This window comes from Chrysemys picta, chromosome 11 (assembly GCF_011386835.1).
Source record: "Chrysemys picta bellii isolate R12L10 chromosome 11, ASM1138683v2, whole genome shotgun sequence".
Lineage (NCBI taxonomy): Eukaryota > Metazoa > Chordata > Testudines > Emydidae > Chrysemys > Chrysemys picta.
In genome coordinates, this window is record NC_088801.1 from 30262678 (window position 1) to 30288561 (window position 25884).

At 39.9% G+C, this 25884-nt stretch overlaps 1 protein-coding gene across 8 annotated transcripts in view; it reads left to right on the forward strand.

Annotated features, from left to right (window-relative positions):
- The window catches only part of GPD2 (glycerol-3-phosphate dehydrogenase 2), a 123129-nt gene that overhangs the window by 55948 nt on the left and 41297 nt on the right, over nt 1-25884 (forward strand). For all 8 annotated transcript variants that reach the window (XM_005296936.5, XM_005296937.5, XM_042860839.2 and 5 more), the window contains 3 exons: nt 5339-5463; nt 6423-6520; nt 7535-7698. In XM_005296936.5, coding sequence (XP_005296993.1) covers nt 5339-5463; nt 6423-6520; nt 7535-7698 — 387 coding nt within the window. The remainder of the gene's footprint in view (nt 1-5338; nt 5464-6422; nt 6521-7534; nt 7699-25884) is intronic.

The following is a 25884-nucleotide window of genomic DNA, read 5'->3' on the forward strand; positions in this document are numbered from 1 at the left end:
AAGTCACAATATTTAAGAGGGGTGTGTGTGGGGGGGGGAGGGCTAAGCATTTCTAGATACGTTAATTAGTTGTTTCACACTACAATTACTAATCAAGATCTTAATTACCGTATATACTCAATCATAAGCCGATTCGTTTATAAGCCGACCCCCCCCAAGATGGATAAGTAAAAATGGAAAATTTTTTATAACCCGTTCATAAGCCGACCCTATAATTCAGGGATCGGCAAACTTTGGCTCCCGGGCCATCAGGATAAGCTGGCACGGTTTGTTTACCTCAAGCGTCCGCAGGCACGGAGGTAAACCTAAGTAAACAAAGTGTCCCGGTGCGCCGGCTGCTTACCCTGACGGGCCAGGACAGCAACTGGTGGGGAAATTTTTTTGGGGGGAGAAGCTGGGAGTCAGGGGAGTAACCCCTGTGACAACCCCCACATGACCCCACCCCTAGCCTGGGACCCCCACACTCTCCCCATCCCATCCCTTCCCACCTTATCTGGGGGAGGGCCAGGGGAGGATGTCTCTGACCTGGCTGGAGCTGCTCCGGCAGGCTGGGCAGCGCAGCCGCAGCTTGCTCTGGTGGGCCAGACTGGGTGGGTGGCCGCAGCATGTTCCAATGGGCTGGACTGGGCAGCCTGCTCTGGGGGCTGGGCTGAGTGGCACGGCTGCAGCCTGCCAGACCCAGAGCTACAGCTGCTTCGGAGGCTGGGGGGAGAGCAGCGTGGCCCGCAGTGGAGAGACTCTGGCCCCACCTCTTCCCTTCTGTCTCTGCTGGCTGTTCTGCCTCTCCTTGCTCCCTCTGTTGGGGGGAGGGGCTGTGTCCCACCTCTCCCTCTCTATTCCCGTTCATAAGCCGACCCCCTTTCTCTGGTGCTTCCCTCTTTTACTAAAAAAAATCAGTTTATGAATGAGTATATACGGTATATTAGAGGTTTGGAAGACACTTCTGAAAAGAGAACATCTTTATTGACGTGGATTGTTAAGGTTGTTGGTGTGCGCAAAACTTTTTTTCCAATTATTGTATGTACTAAAACTATGTAGAATAACTTTTGTAAGTTATCTATTGTAAATATGGTCCACGCCATACACAAGTCATACCCCTCTGTGAATACTACAAAACCGTTACTGCCATGGATGAATTTTCCTGATTTAATAAAGAGCAAAGTTTTGCCAAATGGCATATATTATAAAAACATTTTCCTAAATGGGATATCCTCACGCTATATCCTTTGTCTTGAAAAACCTTAAGGATACGGTAATGATTTTTAGTACCCTTCCTACACAGCTTCCCTGGCATTCATTATTTGATTGAGCAATGTAAAGCATGTTCTTGAAAGATCTGATTAACTGTGGTTTCCTTCCCCTTGGAAAAAAACGTGTTCAGGCCTAATTCTAAATTGGCTAATTCCATTCCTCCTATCTAGTTTCAAATGGATAAAGTATTCTTCTCTTTCTTTTTCTAAATAAACTGTGTAGTATTGGAGATTCAATTGCAGAGATGTTTTCACTTTGTGCGTGGGGGTGGAGGGGAGGAACACTTGAGACACATTGTCATCCGAAACACCTGCTGGTAAACTTTATCTTGGACTACACTGCCATATATTTCTGTAATATACACATATGCATGTATATATATGTGTGTGTGTGTGTGTGTGTGTGTGTGTGTGTGTGTGTAAAAGGTGTCTATATCTATAATTTATGCACATTTTGTGTGCGTATATATATACACCCTGAATATGTCATTAGCTTGTATACATATAAAGTGTGTATAAAAGATATATATGTGCATATGACTGTGTGTATGTATATATTCAATTTATTATATGTAAATGAATACATTGTGAATTTCCTTTATTTAGAGCTCACATCTCATTACAATATACAAAAATGTATTTCTAGCCTTCTTTATTTTCTTGTAAGTCTATCATGACACAGATTCACTTTATAAGACAAAGTTTTGTGGATTAACTTGCCTTTTTCTTTTCTCTTTTGTGAGAATTGTATCCTCAATATCCAGGGTGGACTCAGTGTGAAAAATTTAATCACATTGAAGCAATCCAAATGCACATGGAGTGTTTTAATTAATAGAAGAGCCACTTGGTTGTACACTACTTCAGTTGCCATAACTAAGCATAATATTAAATGGAGAGAAGATAGATTTTTATTTAATTTAACTTTATATCACAATTGTTCTTAATCTGTTTTTCTCTGACTAAAAAATGCCTATGACTTTTCATAGAAAGTTTAAACCCAGAATAGATTAGAATTACTTTGAGTTAGACAAACTGCATAAAAGCAGATACTGAATATGGGCTTGATCCCACAAGGTGCTACACCTCCTGACTCCGATCCAGCAAAAGCATTTAAGCATGTGCTGAACTTTGAGTACTCCTACTAAAGTAAAATGTAAACTGGTGGCTAAATCCTTTCCTGGATTGTAACAGACAGTTCAGCACCCTCCATATTGAGTCCCAAACTCCTTTCTTTTATCACATTTTTAGAAGAACTTATTATTTTAGTTGATTAGTGTTTCAATGTATGAACACTTGCATCTGAGTTCCCTGCTCTTTCCCTTCCCTGTGCCCCCCCCCCACCAAATAGTCAGTATTTTCAGTGGAAGGACCCAAGTCTCCTGATTATATTTTAGAGAACACTTACATTATTAAGGGTTGTACCAAGAATCTTAAAGCAATCTATCTCTATCATCAAAATGTTGTCTAAGCTCTAAGAGCTAGGAAATTGTGAGCTCCAATCCTGGCTGTTATTGATTCCTTCTTTGGTTTTGGGCATCTCTCTTCCTTAGTTGTAAAATGAGTAATAACAATAGTCGGCTTTGCAAGGATATTGAGCAAATTAGTTTGTAACGTTTATTCTGCAAAAAGCCACTTTTTTTATTAATAAAAAGGGGGAGGGATAGCTCAGTGATTTGAGCATTGGCCTGCTAAACCCAGGGTTGTGAGTTCAATCCTTGAGGGGGCCACTTAGGGATCTGGGGCAAAAATCAGTACTTGGTCCGGCTAATGAAGGGGACTGGACTCAACGACCTTTCAGGGTCCCTTCCAGTTCTATGAGATAGGTATATCTCCATTTATTATTATATTATTATTATTTATATTATTAAAATAAAATGTTATGTGGTCATACAGTGACTACTGACTCTAATGACCTTTTACCAAAAAGGTTAGTAGCGATCTGGATGTCTAACCTAGTGAATGCCAGTGAAAATTAGGTAGGATTAGAGGCTAAAATAGGGGAAAAGCAAGCTAAAAATTACTTAGGCAAGTTAGATGTCCTCAAGTCACCAGAGCCTGATGAAATACATGCTAGAATATTCAAGGAGCTGACTGAGGAGATATCTGAGCCATTAACAATTATCTTTGAAAAGTCATGGAAGATGGGAGACATTCCAGAGGACTGGAAAAGGGGCAAATATAGTGCCCATGTATAAAAAGGGAAATAAGGACAACCCGGGGAATTACAGACCAGACAGCTTAACTTCAGTACCTGGAAAGATAATGAGCAAATAATTAAGCAATCAGTTTGCAAACACCTAGAAGATATTAAGGTGATAAGTAACAGTCAGCATGGACTTGTCAAGAACAAATCATGTCGAACCAACTTAATAGCCTTTTTTGACAGGGTAACAAGCCTTGTGAATGGGAGGAAGCAGTAGACGTGGCATGTATTGACTTTAGTAAGGCCTTTGATACTGTATCACATGACCTCAAAAACAAATTAGGAAAATACAGATGTTCCCCAACTTACGCAAGCGTTCCGTTCTGGAACGCCTTGCGTAACTCAAATTTTGCATAAGTCGGAAACGTATCTCCGACCCTTACGCAAACCCCCCCCCCCAAAAAAAAACAACACCCCCCCCTATTTCAAGCTAACAGAACTTTTTCTGTAAGCTTGGATTTGCGTACGTTGGGTTTACATAACTCGGGGAGCGTCTGTACAACCTTCATGGAACTACTATAAGGTGGGTACATAACTGGATGGAAAACCATTTCCAGAGAGTAGTTACAGTGGTTCACCGCCAAGCTAGAAGGGTATATCAAGTCGGGTCCCGCAGGGATCAATTCTGTGTCTGATTCAGTTCAGTATCTTCATCAGTGATTTAGATAATGGCATAGAGAATACATGTATAAAGTCTGCGGACGATACCAAGCTGAGAGGGATTGCAAGTGCTTTGGAGGATAGGATTAAAATTCAAAATTATCTGGACAAAGTGGAGAAATGGTCTGAAGTAAATAGGATGAAATTCAATAAGGACAAATGCAAAGTACTCCATTTAGGAAGGAACAGCCAGTTGCACACATACAGAATGGGAAATAACTGCCTAGGAAGGAGTACTGCAGAAAGAGATTTGGAGGCATAGTGGATCACAAGCTAAATATGAGGCAACAGTGTAACACTGTTGCAAAAAAGAGCAAACATCATTCTGGGATGTATTAGTAGAAGTGTTTTTAAGCAAGACACGAGAAGTAATTCTTCCACTCTACTCCATGCCTCAGCTGGAATAATGTGTCCAGTTCTGGGTGCTACATTTCAGGAAAGGTGTGGACAAATTGTAGAAAGTCCAGAGATGAGCAACAAAAATGATCAAAAGTCTAGAAAACCAGACCTCTGAGGGAAGATGGAAAAAATTGGGTTTGTTTAGTGTGGAGAAGAGAAGACTAGGGAGGAGGGGCATGATAACAGCTTTCAAGTATATAAAAGGGTGTTACAAGGAGGAAGGAGAAAAATGGTTCTCCTTAACCATGGAGAATTGGACAAGAAGCAATGGGCTTAAATTCCAGCAAGGGCGATTTTAAGTTGGACATTAAGAAAATATCCTGACTGTTCGGGTGATTAAGCACTGGAATAAATTGCCTAGGGAGGTTGTGAAATCTCCATCATTGAAGATTTTTAAGAGCAAGTTAGACAAAAACCTGTCAGGGATGGTCTAGATCATACTTAGGTCTACCATGAATGCAGGGGACTGGACTAGATGATCTCTCAAGGTCTCTTCCAGACCTATGATTCTAATTCATTCATAGGAGCTTTGCTGCCCTGCATAAAAGTCCAACTGCTTAGCCTCTATGTGCTGGAATGTCTTTTCATTGTGATATGTCCAGATTTTAATGTGCCTCTGTTTAAGAGTTCTGTTTCGACTTTTCCCCCAGGAAGAGACTAAAATCTTTTCATTACAATATAGACAGTGCACTGCACTTGGAATACAAATTTATCCATGTTCAGAGTAATTTTTCTTGTGATTGTCTCTACCCTAGAGAAGTGTCTTTAATGAATTACATACAAATTGTGTAATTTAAGAAGTTAATTTGGTTTTCTGGTTACACAGGACTAAAAACAGCTCTTGTAGAAAGAGATGATTTCTCATCAGGGACCAGCAGCAGGAGCACTAAATTGATCCATGGTGGAGTGAGATATCTTCAGAAGGCCATCATGAGGTTGGATTTCGAGCAGGTAATTGTTTATGCTGGCTGTTAAGCAAAAATTGCCAGTAGACTCTTTTTTCCTCCTCCCAATTAAATCTCTGTTCTCATTTTATGGTTTTTAATACTTTCTTTTGTTGAATACCAGAGGCACTGTGCATACAGAATAGCTTGCTCAGTGAATTCTGCTAGAATATTTTGGGGACATTTCCAATGCTGTTTCTTGCTAGAGTATCATTTACAGACCATCTGAAAATAGTATCTTGTGCACTGTACATTTTGAGGTGGGGGAGATTTCCTTTTGTACACTGATAAGAATTTTGTTTGTTTTAAAGGAATTTCGGGAAAGAAAATATAGTAAATGAGTGGTACATATTCATTGACAGATTTTCTGGTATTGGTGTTCCCATGCATAATATGATGGAAGATGGGACAATCTTCTACCTTTGGGAAAAACCCCAAGCTTGCCTTCTTCCTGTGAAACTTGCAATTAAACCTGTCTAAATATCTTAAAAGTGGTAGAATACTGTACAGTGGAATTGTTTGCCACATGCTTATAGGGCCTTTCGTTTTAAGGATCAGATCAGAAGTGGTTTCTTGGATGTCTTCAAAGATAGGAAGAATTTCATACCTTATTGAGTGCCATTAGCTTCTAGTAAAATGGAGTACGGTTTTTAGGTCCGTTAATTAGAGCTGCTGATTATTAGACTGACCTGCCATAGCTCTAAAATGCCTAGTGGAATTTGCTCAGTACTCACAAGTTAAAGATTTTGTGTTACTGATTTGGGAAGTTCCCAATGTAATTCTTCAAATCAAGTATCATTGTGCTACTGAAAGAATAGTAAAGAATGTAATAATTGTAATCTAGCACAGAGAAGGGATTCTGTGTATTTTATGGACTGATAAGCAAAACTGTTTTAACATTGAATATTTGTGATCCGTTAACAAAGAGTTAAAGGTCCTGAATTGTTTTTTTTTTTTTTTTTTTAGTACAGGATGGTAAAAGAAGCACTTCATGAGCGTGCCAACTTGCTTGAAATTGCTCCTCACTTATCTGGTCCTTTACCTATAATGCTTCCTGTTTACAAGTAAGCTCCCTGATACTCCTTCTGCTTTAATTTCTTACACCCTTGCTTTTGAGAATGAAGCTACTTCACTGGACCAGTTTTCAGAATGCCTTTTTCTTAGCTGTTAACGTGTCACAAGCTTTGTCTTTTCAGAGGTGAGAATTTGTTGCTGTACTGTAGAAGCGTGAAGTTCATGTACTGCACTGTCTATTAACACCGTTTCAGTTAGCTGTCCAACAGTATTCCTCAAATTCACCCTCTTTCAATGGAGTTTTACCTTGGAAAACTTCTGCACAGTAACTTTGAAATGAATCAGTTTGTCTGGGAAGGGCAAAAGAGAAAAGTGTTTTTATTTTATTTTGTCCCCTCCCAGATCTTGCTAGGGGTGGGAAGAGGTGGAGGGAGAGTGATTTCCAGGCTCCTACTTCCTAATTTTCCCTTTTACTCCCCCTGCCAATCTCTAAGGCCTCCTCAGTAGAGTGATACTCACACCTGTCACCTCCAGGGCCCATCAGTGACTTTGAGTTGTTGTGCAGTGATCAAAGGCATCTCCTTCAGAGCAAAGGAAAGTGCTTTCATCTCCGGGGTTGGGCATGCTGCTGTCCTCTGGACTGTCTTCAATATGTCCACATCTCCTAAAGTATGGTGCCCAGAACTGTACACAGCACTGATCTATAATTCCCTTGGTCCTCTTTGTTCCCGTTTTTAAAGATATATTTTCCCTTCTCCAGTCTTCTGGGACCTCACCCATCCTCTGAGCTCTCAAAGATAAGTGCTATGGGCATGGACAAGCGATTTGCCTCTTTTCCTTTGTTTCCTCATATATAAAATGGGGATAATATCTGAGGTGTATTGTGGATTAGTCAATGTCTACTTGTAAAATGTTTTGAAGACCAGGCCTACGTAAATGGCAAACTTTGGTGCAGAATAGAAACTAATAACCATAATAATGCTAATATTACAATATATAATGATGATTGGAGAGTTTTTTCCCTTTTCACTTGAAATCTTTTTTTTTTTTTTTTTTTTTTGCAGATGGTGGCAGTTGCCATACTACTGGGTGGGAATAAAACTATATGACCTTGTAGCTGGAAGTCAGTGTCTGAAAAGCAGCTATGTGCTCAGCAAGTCAAGAGCCTTGGAACTCTTTCCAATGCTACAGAAAGACAGGCTTGTAGGAGCTATTGTCTACTATGATGGTATGTTTCTTTTCTATATTTACCTTTCTAATCCGTCTTTATGGTTGATGTATTTAAAGTAAAACAAAAGTATATAACTAATTTGATGTATTTACATACATAAATATTTTTATAGAAAGTGTCTCTTGAGGGAATCTATCTTGCATAATTTCCATTGGCTAAATTTAGATGTATGACTAAAGCAGTTTATTTGGCTCACACATCTGATTGGTTTAGTTCTGGCCTTCCTGATTTACCGTCCTGAATGTAGGAGACAGAATCTGTTCTGTCAGCCAGTAGATGCAGCAAAATGTCATAGTATCTTCATGGTCTGGTGATTCCCTATAGGAAGTTCCTGTGACTTCTCCAGCCATGCATAGTTGTGTAATACTAGAGAAGCTCCTTTTGTGCTGGATCAGTGTAAAACAAATGTGGTATCTGAAGTGCTCTGTTCCAACTAACCCCCTGTAAGTCTCAAACAAATATTTCCTAATCAGATAATTTGCCAAATTTTATTAGGCTTCTGAATCCTGTGTTTACTTGAGGACTAATTGTTCAGAGATGTTATGAAGCCAAGACTCTAAAGAGAGAGTTTCCTCAGGAAAATTGTAGAATCTGTGAACATGTTTACCAAAATAGTTAATGTCAAGGAAACAAATGATATTATTGATAATCTTAAATGGCTCACTATATGGTATTTACATTTAAAAAAAAAATTCACACCTGTCTTGATAATTTGACTTCCCTTTTGTGGTTCTCATTTTTGAATTGGGTTTGGTGCATCAATCGCTTCTTGCTTGCATCACCCTCAGCTATTTAAATTGTTCTTGTAAATACATTCAAATAGCACAAGCAGCTCTGGGGCTGGGGTGGTTTCCACTGGAAACCTCTATATTCAAGGGGTTATAAATCTATTGGAAAAAATACCTTAAGGCTGAAACTTGGCACAAATGTCATCTACTACACAGAATACAGTTTTGAGTGTTAATAAATATATATATATATATCATTTCAACAAAATGAGTGATTGAGTTGTAGAGAGTAGGAGAAGATTAAAGTGGTTTTTTGCAAGTCTAATATTTTTTTAAATTGAGGTTTTGTAGTTCAAAGGTCTAATGTGCACAGATTACTTGTTTGAAAAATATAAATCGAAGGGTTACGCTGCTTTTTAAAAATGGGCAAATGTGCAGTAGCAGCAACTTCTGTGTTCAGATTGTTGATATTGACATTTATATTGATGATACCAGAATGATTTGGGGGTTTTTATTTCATTTTTATAAAGTACATCCAATGCTAAGTCCCTAGTGACATGTGCAATATTTTCAACTCGTATGGCTTTTCAAACACAAAAGCGTGGATTGTACAACCCTGGCTCAACCTGTGGAGTTTGTATTCATGCAAGTAATCTCACTGATTTCAGTAGGATTACTCAAATGAGTAAGTCCTCATCAATATGAGTCAGGGTTGCACAATCTAGCCCCAAGTTTAAAAAACAAAACGCCTTCTACGCTGCACCCAAAAAGTCACCTGCTAACTGTATTCAGGAAAGGCCCAGGAAAAGGATGTAAACAACCTTTTAAGACCTGCATGAACATAAACAACCTTTAAGACCTGTCAGACTAGTAAGAGAAGGGAATTCCTAAGCCAAGTACCCTAAGTACATTCTTCTATCAGCCCCCCAGTCAAAAGACTTCTGGCTTGACCTATCCAGCTTCCTCTCTTCCTGTGTATTACCACAGCAGCCTCCAAGGTAGCCAAGTGAAGCCATGTAGAGTTTTATGGATCAGTCATCACCATGAGTTGCATTTCCCAGGAGGAAGTGTTGTGATGTATTGCTTTTTGGCTGACTCTGCTATGCAGGAGGACAGCTTCATTATGCATGAGTTGTAGCTGCTTGGTGGTCTTCAAGCCACTTACATAATTCATTGCAATAACCAAGTCAAAGTTCCAAAGGCAAAGATAATTTTGGAGAGGTACAAGTCCAAAAGGTGTTGTCTCTATTGCTTTACCAACCAATGAATGAAAAATGTACGTACTTATTGTTAATTATAAAAATGTAGAGATGGAAGGGACCGTGAAGTCCTCAAGTCCAGCTCCCTCCAAATCCCCGCTGTGCTGAGGCAGGACCAAATAAACCTAGACCATCCCTAATAGGAGTTTATTTAACCTGTTAAAAATGTCTAGCGATCGGGATTCAACAAATTCTTTTGGAAGCCTATGTCAGTGCTTAACTATCTTTATAGTTGGAAAGTTTTTCCCTAATATATAACCTAAATCTCCTTTCCTGCAGATTAAGTCCATTAGCTCTTGTCCTGCCTTCAGTGAACATTGAGAACAATTGATCACTGTCCTCTTTGTAATAGCCCTTAACATAGTTGAACACTGTTTTTACATCCCTCTGTAGTAGTCTTTTTCTCAAGAGTAAACATGCCCAGGTTTTTTAACCTTTCCTCATAGGTCAGCTTTTCTAAACCTTTTATCATTTTGGTTGCTCTCCCCTGGATTCTCTCCAACTTGTCCACATCCTTCCTAAAGTGTGGTGCCCAGAATTGGACATACACCTCTACCTCGATATAACGCTGTCCTCAGGAGCCAAAAATCTTACCGTGTTATAGGTGAAACCGCGTTATATCGAACTTGCTTTGATCCGCCGCAGTGCGCAGCCCTGCCCCCCCGGAGCACTGCTTTACTATGTTATATCCGAATACATATTATATCGGGTCGTGTTATATCAGGGTAGAGGTGTAGTACTCCAGCTGAGGCCTCACCAGTGTGGAGTAGAGTGGAACAGCTACTTCCTGTGTCTTACATACCACCCTCCTGTTATTCTCCAGAATGATATTAGCCTTTTTCACTACTGCATCACACTGACTCGTATTCAATTTGTGTTCTGCTATACCCCTCAGGGCCTTTTCTTCAGTACTGCCATCTAAACAGCTATTCCCCATTTTGTAGTTGTGCATTTGATTTTTAGCTTCCTAAGTGAAGTGCTTTGAATTTTTCTTTAGTGAATTTCATCTTGTTGAATTTAGAACAATTCTCTAACTTGTCAAGATTGTTTTGAATTCTAATCCTACCCTCCAAAGTTCTTGCAACCCCTCTCAGCTTGGTGTCATCTACAAATTGTATAAGCTACTCTCCACTCTTATCCAAGTCATTAATGCAGTGGTTCCCAAACGGTAGGAACATTTTTGGGGGCGAGTTGTGCAGTGGGGGAGTGTCCCTCCAGCTCCTCTGCTGAGCAAACTGTGCAGTAATGGAGTAATAGACAGATTACATTACCGGGGGGTGGGGCATGACAGGAAAAGTTTGGGCACCACAGCATTAATGAAAATATTGAATAGAACTGGACCCAGACCTGACCTTTGCAGGACCCTCTGGATGTGCCCCCCCGCCGCCCCCCCCCCCCCCGTGTGACCGCGAACGATTGGTAACTACTCTATGGTCTTTCAACCAGTTGAGCACCCACTTTATAGTAATTTCATCTAGAGTAGTATGTGTATGAGACTCATGCAACTGTCAGTGGCCTTACTAATATGAAGATACTGTCATCTGGGAATCCATGGGTGGTCAGGGTTCCAAAAGTACCCCTAGCCTGAGACAATCTTGGACAAACTCCCTCCACTGCGGGGGCAGGAACCACCTCTTCTATGCTTTCAAGGGCATTCCTCACTTCACTTTCATCGTCCCCATTTTGTCTGAATTAATCTTCAGCAGCAGGGCATTAAGAATTTTGATGAAAAAGGACTCAAACCTCCTCACTTGATTTAATGAATGATGAGGTGTATGAGTCCAGCATGCAGGTCATAGTACAAAGACCCATAGTGCTTTTGGAACCTCAGAAACTGGTGCTGGCTTAACCTTTTCCGGAGAAGAGATTGCATTTGTTCCCTCTACGCATGAATCTGTCCATAGAAATGCTGACAGACAGGTCTGAAGCCAATCTACTTTATAGAGGAAAAAGGTTTTTTATAGCAAGAAAAATAGGATTCTGGTTCCAAGTGAAGGCAGCCAGGATGTACCAAATTGTCCACTACTTGAAATTAGACTTTGTGAAGGTGCTTTCTTTGGGAGCATGATCTCTCCATTTCACGTACGAGTCCTGTATCTCTACATCTGTCACCACATGAACCAGAAAGCCCATGCTCCACCAGATCTTCATATTGCCAACTTTATAGTGGCTTTGGTCATCTCCTCAGCCACTGAAAATGGCTATCATGGAGATGCAGAACTCCCAAGTAAAGAACTCCTTAACAGAAGGTTTCTTTCACTTGCCAAACTTCACAGCTAAGTAAGGAAGTTCCATAGTAAAATTAATAAACCTCCTAGAAATTAGTAATTTCCTTGGCTTTAACTGCCTAGGAATTACCTAGATTCCAGAATGCTAGCTTCTTTTTTGTTGTTTAAGGGTGCCTTGAGTTTTGCTGAAACCTCTACATCTCAGCAGATCCTAACTTTACTTGAATGTGTCTTCAAGGCATTCTGGGCTGCATCTTTGTCTAGCATGATATGTAGTTACATGTACATTAAGTTTCATATAAACCAAACAGTATTCAAATTTTTGTAAAAAATCACGCCCAGCAAAAATTACATTAAAAAGACTGTTGTGAGTCATCCACAAATCTTTAAAAGCCAGGAAATTCACGACTCGAATTGTGCTTCAACATCTAGACACAGCAGGGTGTCCACTTAACTACTTTCTAGGTGCACCCTGTCGTGCCTACATGTTAAAGGACAGTCTTATCTGTGAATTTCCTTGCTTTGCATCAGACCCTTAATGTTCTTTCGTTGTAGATTTTATTGGGTGATTATATAAATTGAGACCATTCTTTTTCTGTTAGTGGTAAGAGTGCTTTATGGAAAGATTTTCTTAACCCTCATGGGTAGCCTGGCAGTCTCATGATATCAAGATGTATGCAGAGCAGTCATGAAGAAACTACACATCCCTTGCAGGGATGGAGATATCACACTCAGAAGAAATATCCTGAATACTTATTTGCCAATTGTGGTGGATCTGTAATTAATTTTTTTTACCTGAAGATAGTTTATTTCTTCCATCCAGCAGCCTGAAAGTTCATCACATAACATTTGACTACAAAGGTTTTTTCCCCTTTTTTCGAATTAAACTAGTCCACACTTATCAATAGGGACATTTGGAGAGGAAAAATAGGGATATATCTCCTAACTCAACTGAAATACATTGGGTACAGAGAGCATTTAGGAGGCATATTGTGGAAAAATAACTAGCATAAGGATAATTAGAGCTTGTCCCTCGTGAGTGGGACCAGCTAGTATGTGTATATATCTTCATAATCAGGAGTAATACAAAACTGTGGAAAGGAGAGAAATTGAATTTTTGTTTTACCATTATCTGATTTTAAGAACTAGCAGATAGTCCTGCTGGGGGGCGGAAGGGGGGGCACAGTTATGAGCCGTTCCATACTTATGATGTTGAGCAAAGGTTCAACCTAGTCTGTTTAAAATATAACCCTTCTGTTTTACATAGGATACTTGGATTTTATATTTCACTATAGTAATTCAGAATGACTGAAAGTCATATGGATTTTTAAAAACAGTACAAATGGTTAGCATTATCCTTGATTCATTGTTTGCTAAAATAAAGGTTGTAGCAGTTGATAGTGTGCATTTTCTTGTGGTGTTGAATTCAGGACTGTTATTATCTTAACTAACTAGGGCCCTGAACCTGCAATGAGATTCACCCCAGCAGAGCCTTCCATGGATCTCATTGTAGTATCAAGGCCTAAGTCCCCAAAGCCTAATAGCAAAAATTAACCTGTCTACTTGAAATGTTGTCATGATATGGATTTTAACAATGGATACTTAGTTTTCTCTTGATGGTACAGTACTTTCCTACTTTTGCATATACATCTGCACTTAGTCTACTTGGTTTTTAATAATAAACTTTACAAAGATTTAATTTAATGGCCCCATCCAATCAACATTTAAAAAACAAAATATCCTGTTGGGACTAAAGACTGACATCTGCATTTTTTTCCCTTTAAAAGAAAATTATTAAAAGAATTAAAAAAAAAAAAAAATCCCAGTAGCCTGCAGGCTTAAGTTTTATGTTGACAAATAGATTTTTGAAAGTTTCTTTGGATGATCTGTAGCGAGAGCTGCTGTAAAAATTATTAAAAGCGCGACAGCAACTTTCAGCTTGAAAAACTAATTGGTTACTTTTAATTCATTCTTAATAACCATTTTGCTGCTTTAAAATATTTTGAGATACTCGATTGCTAGGTGTTTTAAAAAATAGAGCAATCTCTAATTTTTATATTAATAAATATTACTTAAAAATAATATTCTTAAAGACTGTAATTAACTGGAAACCTATTTGTAATCTATTTAAAGCTTAGTTATGACTAAGCAGTTTGGTATTTTATGGCAAAATGATAACCAGAACAATTTTAAATAATCCCTACCTATTGCGATAGAGATGCATTTACAAGACACTCACAAAGGCTAATTTAAGGTTTTCTTGCACAAATGTTACTTTAGATTCATTGCTATGTGATGCCAAAGTAAAGAACAGCAAGAGTTAATACAGTTTTTGGTGGAAAATTCTTATTTTTTTCTTGTCAAGATACAGCACAAAATCAGTTACTGAGTGATACTTTACTGATAGGCCTGATGCCTTCCCATTCAAAGAGCAACATTTGATTTGTACCCTTTCTTGCTTCAAGTTGCGTTAAAGGGCCAGAAATGTTTTCAACTTTTTTCTGCATGTTTTTTTATGTTAGAAATTCAGGTCTGGCCTATCCTGATTTCCCTGGACAACTGGAAATCTAGTATACCTAGAGATCTTGCATATGTACTGAGCAAGTGAAACCTGATTGACAATGACACTCTTTCTATTCAGACCATTTAAAGCTGTTTCCATTTTTAATTCCATTGCCTATGAACAGTTGGAAGGAAAAAAGCTGGCTTTTAAAGATTCTTTGTCTCATCCCTTCAGTTAAGAATTCTGAAAGCTCATATTACACACTTGAACTCTCAGAGGGTATGTCTGGATTTCAAGAAAATGTTTTCTTTTTAAGTGTTAACAAACACATTAACTTATGCTTTAAAAATGTAAGGTGCAATCCTGGCCCTACTGATGTTGTGGGAAAGCTCTCCTAGTTTTCAGTGGGGCCAGGATTTCAATTCAAGTGTAGATAGGGCAAGTTATATTTTAACACTTGTTAGCTGACTGAGGTGAGCCCTAGGCTCTGCCCTACAGTTCATCTTGACCAGTTAACTTGTACTCTGTCGATACTAGTTTTAAAACATGTTAGCTAATGCATTTTTGAAAATACTTCTTGCATCCTAACCTAGACAAGCCCTGAGTCTTGGGGGGAGGGGGAGGCGAACAAGCAACACACACAACCTTTCAGTTCTTTATACATCTTAAAGAAGCGAAATGATGGCATGAACCCTTTGCAGCTCACCTTTAAGGAACTTAGCATTAGATAATGGCATTGACACTTAAAGCTCAAAATAGGTTTGGGGTGGGGAGTTTTTATAGAAAGGAGTGTCGTAAGTAGTTTTATGTTAATAATTAAATTCAGTTTCATAATGTTTCTTGCCTTTTTCTCTTCCCCTCTGTCAGATTTTTTTGCATCTATACCCTTAGTCGCACCTACTGGCTGCAGTGAGTAGTGCTTAATAGCAGAGGTCTCCCCCTAGAGTTGGAGTGTTGACCCAAATCCCACAAAAGAACACTTTTAATATACCCACTGCGTAGATTATTTTCTGACTTGATAAAACCATTTACACAGTTATTTACTTTTTTTGCATTGGTATTTGGCTTTTATCAGAAGGGGATCAGCAGTGCTATTCCTTTATTTTTTTTTTAATTGCTGATCTAACGAGTAACTTATCAAACAATCCTGAATATATCCTACTCTCTAGCTTTCTGAAATGTTGTTGCTTCAGCCCTCTTAATTACATTTTAAAATTGTTTATACAGGCAAAAATGGATGGTACATTATAAATGTTGGAAGTACCAGCAATAGCAAATCACAGACTTTACCAGGGGCTATTCTTGCTCTGTCTCAGCATCAGGAAACTATAGCATATGTTGGATGTTAGCCTGGGTGTACACAATGTGTCCTATTTATTCAAGGTTTCCTTTGAAGCCGCAACTTACAAGTTTGTTTCTTAGGGGTACATGTCAGACTTCATTTAGCATTTGTTGGTATTCGGATACTCCTGAATAGCAAAAAGGCAACATTTTGGGGGAAGAATGTGGCTGCTATCTGAGCAGTGATCTGTCAGTTTCATTTATGTAGCTCAAGGAAAATTGGAAAAGAGGCACTATGGAGATGCAAAAGCTGAGAGCTCAAGATCATAGAGAGAATTATTTTAAAGCATTTTTAATGGAAGAATTAATCTTCATTTGAATTATATGTACATTATGTTGTGGGCTAGAAAAATAGGAAACATTTTAAAGCAGAGATTTAACAGTCAAGAATACTACAATTTTAAACATGCACAGAAAATGCTGGCTAATTCGAAGTGGCAGAGTTCTCTTTTTAAGATGCATTTTTTCATCTCTCTGGGTGCTATAGAGTTTCTTGAGTATGTACATATTCTCCCTTCAAAGATGAACTTTTAAGTGTATAAGGAAACGTATTTCTAGGTTCTTTAGTAAGTCATGAATTTACAATGGAATAGCTGTGTTAATTACCATTTCTTATTGGAATATATTTATATACCTTAAAGACAGAAAGTAGAACTGTAGAATCTTTTGCATCACCTCATGCAGTATTTTCTTGATTGATTTTTTTTTTGCCACATGAAAAAATGTATGATTGTCTAATGAAATTCACATTTTCACTTTGCTTTGCAAAATCTCCAGTTCAGTTAGATCCCAGGAAAGGCTCTTCATTTCATAATTTTGCATTCTCCAGAATTTTGATGCGTATTTTTTTTTTCCGAAGTATGTTAACTAAAATTCTAAATCTTTGGAACAAAAAGGTTGTTCAAAGAAAGGTGGAAAGGCGGCTCTTCAGGTGAGGACTGAGCATTCCTTGTTTACTGTAAACCTCATGAGAAATTCTTCCCATTTAATAAAAAAAAACAATCAATGCAAAGGAGTAGAGCATTCATTAAGCTCTCAAAAATTGAATAAACGCTTTTTCTTTTTAATCTCCTATAGCTCTTTTTCCTTGTATTAGAGTATGTGCTGAATTAGGAAATGTTACAGCCTTATAGTTCATATTTCTCAAATTAATATTTTGAGAATATTAGCATATGTAATAGGGGCATTGCCCAAATTTAGGCATGGACGGTTGTAAGAATTTAAATCCTTGTTCTAAAATTTTCTCTCCCTTGAAAATTAAAATGGTGTGACAATTTGTCACTGGAAAGGTTTTATGTAGATGAAGTCTATTGCTACACATCTTCATGTTAGTTGAGTTTTAACTTGAAAATGGAAGACTGTGAAAGTAGCTTCTAATGCTCAGCCCCACAGGAACTGCTAGCAAACCATTATGGGTATTTAAAAGCAGCTAGGACATGCAGAACATGTTTTGAGTGATTTTATTTAAAAGAAAATCTTACGGGTATTATATGAGAGACCTCAGAAAGAAAACCAGTTATCTGCTGTGAGGAGGATTGTAAAGGCATGATTGGCTGCCTCTTGTGGAATATATAGGAAATGAAATACAAGCATTGACTTGGCTGTTTCTGTAGTTTCAATCTCAATTTTCTCTTTCATTTAAGAGTTCTTAATACTCTGATTTGGTGTAAGTAGTAGTGGGAGAGACAGAGGAATCATAAGCCTTGGTATTATGAACGATCCTTCTTATTTCTTAAATTAATGAAATCTGTAGGTTCTGTTTACTTGTAGTGGTTTTAGCACAAAGCCCTTTGAATCAGATGGTATTTTATCCATCAAACAGTTTTTACTTTCAAAATGGATAAAAATCAATACCCTAAAATGACTTGTGTCTTTAACCCAGTTTTTCCTCTGTCAAAGGGTACAACTATATAAGCATACCTACAGGAGTAATAGTTTGTTCACAACAAAAGAGACTGTGCATTCCATAGCACTTCTTTTGCTGCAGGCATCGTTCCCAAAAGCATGCAGCTGATAACTGCATCTCCTGCTGTACCTGTAACAATTTAATTGTATAAGTCAGCCCAGTCAAGCATCCCCAGCTCATGACTGGGAGACATGAAATTCATTGTCATTATTGTCCCTGTCATTTTGGATCATTATATCCTGCTGCAGAATTTTCCTCACTTCAGTGCTTTTTTACCTCCAGGAACCAGGGATTATGGCTGAGGTTGGGGTGGGGGCAGGACTGTGAACTACATTTACCTCAGGGGAGCCACAGATTAAATTGGCTTTGCTCTCTGACTTGCTGGATTCATCTATTTGTATGCTGTGATTTTAAGATTGGAAATGATGAATATTCTAGCGAATTCTATGCTTTTATTTTTTTAAAAACATTCCTATAACCAAGGGATGATTTTTGTCTCTCTTAACAAGAAGTGAATGGGGATTAATTTTTCACATCTCATGTTACCTAAAAGATATAAGATTATTCTCAAGCGAAATGACATTATTTGCACATTACGCCACAAACATCTTAGTATTCCCCAGCGTGTCATGGCTTTTAGAGGAAAGACTCCAGTGAAGCATGTAATTTTGTTGTAATTTATATGTGTATATTTTATGTGAACTTAATGGTAGGCCATTAGTTAATATGTACATTGTTCCATACTGTAGATATGATAACATATATGGCTGGGGAAAATCCATTATGCCTTTTCCCACCATACTGTGTTTTTGTCTCTGAAATTTTAAAGCTGTTTGGGTATTTACTTTTTAATAAAAATGAATAAAATGAAGGCCAGTTACCTACTTGATTACACTGCCAGCTGCCTTCTAGGTTGATAGTAATGCAAACTGAGGTGCAGGAGTCTGTCTATACACTGCAACTTGCAGGATCGGGGCCTAGAACATGCCATTTGCATCAATTAAAATGGATAATGGCACATTCCCATACATACATGGAACTAGTGTTAAGTATTCATTGGCTTTTCTTGTATCAAGTGGCTGTCTCTTTGGGCCTACTCCTTTAAGGTGCTGAGCAGTCTTGACTCTGACTCCAGTGGATTTAATGGCACATGGTACCATACAGAATCAAGACAGTTAACGTTTACTCTAATTTCAAATAAAAGTAGAGTGCAGTGTCTGTTAATACATTTTCTGACCAACATTCTTTGTGCCCTTTCTCTGTGCCCTTTCCTCTGCCCCTCTGTAACCCTCCCCCCCAGATACACATATCATGCTAATAAATGGGGGTGTGGCAGGCTCATATCCAAAGAGTGAATTTAGCACCAGCAGTGATGGTAGAAGTGAGTGGATTGAGAATCAAGGGTTCCTCGGAAGGACAGGAATGTGGTATACAAAATCCCAGTCACAGCAGTTAAAACTGGCTGAGTTCCCTGTCTCGGTTGGCAGAGGTGAACAGGACTTTTCCAGTTAAAGACCCATGCACCTAGAATTCTGTTTTTGACAAGCTTCTAGGGCATTCATCAAGATACGTTTATTTTAGGTTTGTCAATTAACTGCAGTTAACTCAAGCGATTAATGCAAAACAAATTAACTAGATTAAAAATATAGTCACGATTAAGTGCAGTTTTAATTGCACTGTTAATAATAGAATACCTATTTAAATTTTTTCCAAAAATTTTATACATTTTCAAATATATTGATTTCAGTTACAACACAGAATACAAAGTGTACAGTACTCATTTTATAATATTTTTATTACAAACATTTGCACTGTAAAATAAACAAAAGAAATAGTATTTTTCAATTCCTCATACAAGTACTGAAGTGCAATCTCTTTATCATGAAAGTGCAACTTACAAATGTAGAATTATTTTTTTATATAACTGTTTTTTGAGCGCAGTGTAAATTTTTAGAGCCTACAAGTCCACTCAGTCCTACTTCTTGTTCAGCCAATTGCTAAGACAAACAAGTTTGTTTACATATATGGGAGATAATGCTGCATGCTTCTTACTTACAATGTCACCTGAAATTGAGAACAGGTGTTCATGGCACTGTTGTAGTCGGCATTGTAAGGTTTTTACGTGCCAGAGATGCTAAACATTTGTCTGCCCCTTCATGCTTCACCATTCCAGAGGCCATGCTGAATTTAAATTGGTATTCTTCTATTGTTTTACAGTGTGATTAAAACTGCGATTAATCATGACTATTTTTTAATCTTGCAATTAATTGCAATTTTAAAAATTGTTGGACAGCCCTACTTTATTTGCTAAGATGTTCTTTCTTTATCAAGTGATGTGGATACTGTAGACTTAAACAGCGAATGTTTGATCCTACTCTGCTGATTATTTTTATGTCAGTGACAGGCAGAACCTGTGAGTATTGGGCATTTTCAATCCTCATTGACTTCACTGCCTGCCATTGAGAGTTGAGGGCGCTCAGCGCTTTGCAGTTTGTATTTAAATGTATAAATAAGCAACTAGCTGGCTTGACAGTTGGTGCTCTGTACAGACAGCAAACAAATGTGCAATAGCTCCACTGAGGGATTTTTACTTTTCTATACTAGTGATAGGGGTACCCTTATTATTTACCTAGTGACTACTATACATGTACATCTATACTTACCTCCGGATCCGGCGGTAAGCAATCGATCTTCTGGGATCGATCCCGGAAGTGCTCGCCGTCGACGCCGGTACTCCTGCTCCGCGAGAGGAGTACACGGCGTCGACGGGGGAGCCTGCCTGCCGCGTGTGGACCCGCGGTAAGTTCGAACTAAGATACTTAGACTTCAGCTACGTTATTCACGTAGCTGAAGTTGCGTATCTTTGTTCGAAGTGGGGGGTTAGTGTGGACCAGCCACAGGTCACTAGTGAGTGATGTGGTCACTCCTGTCTCATGAAGAGTGACTTTACATCTGCTGTTTATTTCTGACATAGTATCTGTCTCTTTTTATACTGTTGGATCGTAACTCTAGCTCCAGTTAGTTTAGACAAGGGCACATAACAGGAAATCATTTCCTTTTATAGCCTATGAAGTGGGCAATAGTTCATAAACTGTTGACTGGTCTCCAGTTGACTTAGACAGGATTTGAAAAATAGCTACTGACCATGCACAGTTTGCCTCAAACTTGAGATGTAAAGTCGGGTACTGTCTATATCAGTCAGTCAACCCCTACACTGCATTGATACATAACAACTTGCATTGACATCACATTTCTTTCTGACACTGTAGCATAACCACAACAGATCTGCAGTGACATTTTTTCATTGTGACATTTTAGCATGGTTTCCATAAACTGGCACTGACAATGTTTAGTTTCATTTTAACACTGTGCTTTTACTTACACTGACATTGTAGTAAGGTTGTTGTGACAAGCTGAAGGCTGATACAAAAGAAGTGGGAAACAACAGAATTATAAACCAACAATGAAAAATAATACTAATTCTTTCCTCTCAACCCCCTTCCTTCATTGTGCGGATAAATTCCTTGCGTTTGTGAAGCTTTTAGATATTAGTGCTGGGAGATCTGTAAGTACCTAAATAGATAGAAATTCAGAATTTCTGCTACCATAATATGCTTTAGCTCCCTTTCGCCTGGCTGTTGCAACTTATTTATAGTACAACTGCTTTAGCTTCAGTATCTTTACTTGACAATAAAACTGGTTAGAGATAGAAACATATTTTTAGGATTTGTGTTTAAAAAAAAAAAATCCAAAACCTTGTGGTCCTTCCTACTTTCCTATTTATTCCATGTGTTTATTACTTTGCATAAAAAATCACTGACTAACTGCGTTGTTTCCTAATTTTTTACTATGACATGTTTAACCATGTGAGCCATTTACTTGGTTTCAGCCTCCTTAATTCCCTTAATCTTTCCTTATATGAGAATAAACTTGGCCTTCTTAAATTCCTTAAGTTTTCCTTGTAGCAGACAGTGCAGATTTAAAATCTTAAATTATCCCAGGTGGCTTTTGCTATGCTCTCTCCAGAGCAATATTAAATAGGGGTGGTGATCCATCTAGTATGTATTTGAGTGGATAGTAGTTCCCTAGCTACCAGATAGCAAAATCAAAATTCGGACACTGATAGGCACCTTGAGTAATGGCATTGAAATGTCTGTGGAGGTTGCTGAGTAGCGAGAGGAAGAAATCAAGTTCTCGGGGTCTAGGGTTGAGCTAAAGAGAAGAAGCAGGGCCATATTTAAATTTGCAGCCATCATCTAGCCACAATCATTATTAATAACTTGAGATTTTTATCAAACTTCAGAATCTGTTACATACAAAGACGAATTTGTCAGAATAGCTGGATCCGCGAACAGACCAAGTTCAAAACCGAGGAATCATCCCTTTCCTAACACTTTACTGTTTATCTCTTTACCTGAATTCTTTGAGGTCTAAAGAATTCTTTCTTCTATTGCAAAAGATGTATATTGTATCCCTCTGTGATGGGGTGTGCGTCCCCCACCAGCCGTGATAGGGTTAACGCAATTAGGTCACTTGGCATCACCTGCTAGATGGAGGGCCGGGATTAACTGAGGGCGAAACCCAGCTGGAGAGAGGCTGGGACAGCACTATAAAGCCAGGAAACGGAGAGCAAAAAAGCTTCAGGGGAAGGAGTCTGCAGTCCCTGAGAGGAGGGAAAGAGTCAGGAACATGGAGGAAGGCCAGGGAGAGAGTAAATCCTGGGATCTTGCCCTGGAGTGAGGAGTCTGGCAAGAGGCTAGGAGGGGGTGAAGTAGCCATAGGGAATAAAGTTGTAAATGCAGTCACAGTGACCTCATGGGCGAAGGAATTCCACAGGTTGACCCAATCTTTTTTGTTTAAAGATGGACGACAATGACCACAATTGCATATGGAAATCATGTAACTGTGCATGCCGGTGACCAATCATATGTCATTTGTGTGCCCAATTCTCCAGAGTTTGTATGCAATTCTGTTAAGTGTTCATGTAAATTAGATACACAGTTACACATGCATTTTGCATATGCAGCTGTGCCACCAACTTCTATAAAAATCATGCAGAGAGAGAGCATTGTCAAGATATGGTCCTTCCTAGGCTCAGAGTGACGCAGGATTCCAAGTGTGATAGCTCTCAGGTAAATGGCTTGTAATGGACTATAGTTTTCCTTGGTCTAATGGTAAAGAATCGACAAGAAGACCTAAAAATTACCCTTTTATGATTTCCATTTTTGGTACTCCCCACTCAGTTTCTTCAGCTCCACCCTGAGTTTAGTTGCCTCTTTGCTCGAATAACTGCCTCTTGCAGCTAGAACCAATCCTGATGGCAAAAGCCAGCTAGTGAGTATGTTGGCAAAAGACTTCATCTGCATGATTGCACAGGCAGCTTTTGGTGGGTGAATGGTGCTAAGTCTGCTCTTGGAGCTAGGGGCATGATTTCAAGCTCAAGGACATGTACTTGTGCTAGTGGCAGTATGTACTCGTGGGGCTCAGGTGAGTTTGTACTCAGCACCGCTAGCCCATGCCGCTGCTCTCTGCTGCCCGTGCTAGCCTAGCTACACTATTTTTAGCACCATAGCTTGATGAGAGCATGTCTGGGTGAGCTGGGAATCATGTCTGCAGTTCCAAGTGTAGACATACCCACAGTGTGGTGATGAAGTGAAGTATTTTCCTGTCGCAGGGGCGGGGACTGGGGTGAGGAGGAGTCAACAACTTTTTTTGGTGAAAGTTTAAGATTATATTGGGCACAAATGGTAACCTTCTGCAGAATTGCTCAGATATTGGGATTGGTGGGAGGTTGACCGTACCGAGTTTCCCACAGATCTTTGCATAATGCGAGAGCGGATAGGAAGGATGAGACATTGAACCCAATTCCATAGCTCCTTTGGGTCATAGGAAAGGGAATCCCTGGCCCTCTGAAGGGTTGGCCTATGCATGCTGCTTTCTGCCCCACCTACGTAGTTATTTCGTAGCTCTATAACATCTTGGGGTCAAAGGCACAGACCCATAGTGAGTGTTGCTTGAAGTAGCATTAAATTAGCTATGGATATTCTCCAGCTCTAGGGGGAGGAATGTATGAGGAGGGGCTGCTTTCCCATGCAGACTCTAGCTCAGGGATTCTCCCAACAAAATTTTTGGTGACCTCAGAATGCAGCCACCAACTCTCACTGACACTTTTTCCTAAAATACTTAATTACCGTTAGGAAAAACAATTAAATATGCACAGATACACATCCAAGTCATTGTAATTTATATTTGTAAGGTTTTTTGCAGACTCAGTAATAAAAAAATAATGCTGCCTCCCCCTTCGGGAGGTATATTTGTTAATATCACAGCGCAGTTAGTAGCTACCTGGGAGGCTATGAAAAGTGATATTAACAAACATACAAGTATCACTTTTCACAGATAGCAAGTAAGTCTGCTGCGAAAAGTGATACTTGCGTGTTTGTTAATACCACTTTTCTCAGCAAGCCCCAGGACCTATTAAGCCCTGCATGGAGGAGCTGAAGCGGGAGGCAACAGAGGCCAGAGGCAATGGTGGGTTGGTTGTGGGGCTGGGGGAGGCAGCAGGGGCCAGAGGCAATGAGGGGGATGGATGCGAGGTCAGGAAGGCAGCAGGGTGTGTGTGTGTGTGTGTGTATGTATATATATATATGTGTGTATACACAGGGCCATGGGAGGCAGAGGGGGCCAGGGGCAATGGGGATTGGTGATGAGTCCCACTGTTGCATGGCCAGAGCCTGGGGCTGTGTGGCCAGAGCCAGGAGTCCATGCCCGGCGCCGTGACTGGAGTCAGCACTCGCTGCTTCACGGCCAGGGCCAGAGGTCAGCACCTGAGTCCAGCTCCCACCACTGTGAGCCTGGGAACAGAGCTGTGGGTTGGCACCTGCTGCTGTGCAACTGGGGCAGAGGATCAGTGCTAGGCACTGGGGCTGCGTGGCTGGAGCCTGGGGCCAGTGCCCACCACCAATGGCTGGAAGTGGGGGACAGAGGCTTACTTAAGCTCCAGAGACGGGGGTCAGCACCTGCTACACCATGGTTGGAGCTCGCTGCTGTGCAGCTGGGACTAGGAGTCATCGGTAACTGGGGCCAGCGCTTGTCACTGCGCAGCCTGAGCTCGAGTCTGGAGTCGGGGGCTAGCGCCTGCTGCCATGCAGCTGGAATCAGGGGCCAGAGGCTGAAGTCCCACAGCTGGAGGCCAGGGTCACATGGCTGGAGCTGTGGGAGGCGGGGTTAGTACTCACTGCCCCATGGTTGGAGCCTGGGGCCGCATGGCCAGGCTCCTGAAGTCCCGCTGCTTGAGCCTGCTGCCCAAATCCCTTTCCCCCAAGATGGGTCAAAAACTCAACTTGCTCCTGCAGTGTTGTACCCCACATCTCTCCAGAGGCGGTGCTGGATGGCGCATCCAGGAGCAACAAGGAGGGAAGGGGATGGGCTGATGCTTTGCCCCTCCCATCACCGCTCTGGAGGCTGTTGTGGCCGCATTTGAGAAACGTTGCTCTAGCTCATCCTACATTCCAAACTCTGTGGACCTCGACCCCTATCGAGCATTCATGGAGGGAGGGGAGACCCTGATATAGAGGCAGAACTCTTCTTTTCTGTGTGCGCCGTCTGTCTGTCTACTGTGCCCACCCCAGTGGTATATGGACAGAGTATTTCTTCAGTTCATGGAAGGGCCATTGCTTTTAAAGAGCAAGCTCAGTTAATTTGTTGGGAGAGCTTTTTACTATGGTACACTTTCATATTTTTGCCCCTCAGAAACTTTCAATTTGTCCTACCAAACTAAATTATCCTATTGGGCTTTAAAAGAGGGATTATTTACTCACAGGCCTTGTTCTTTGAAAAATGTGTATAATTAAAATGAGTACTTTACTGCTCTCCTGAAGTAGCCTGTGGTAATGGACTAGTATGACATTTGCCCAGAATAGAATATTTTGTTAAACCTTTTAAAAAAGAAACTTATCCCACTATTAGCTAAACAGGGTTTCTTTCCGTGGTCTGAAACAGGTCAGAACAAAAGCAGCAGATATCAGAACAAATGACGACTTTGACAGCTCTAGTGTGTTCTGTGCTGAGAGCACTATTCCTGGCAATCTTAACTCCTCTAGCATTCAAACCAGAAATTTCTACACAGAAATTCCTACTGGCTGAATCTTAGTGCAGATGAAAATGAAACTACATGTATGTTGTGGATACTTCATGGGAGAATTTTTTTTTCCTGGGA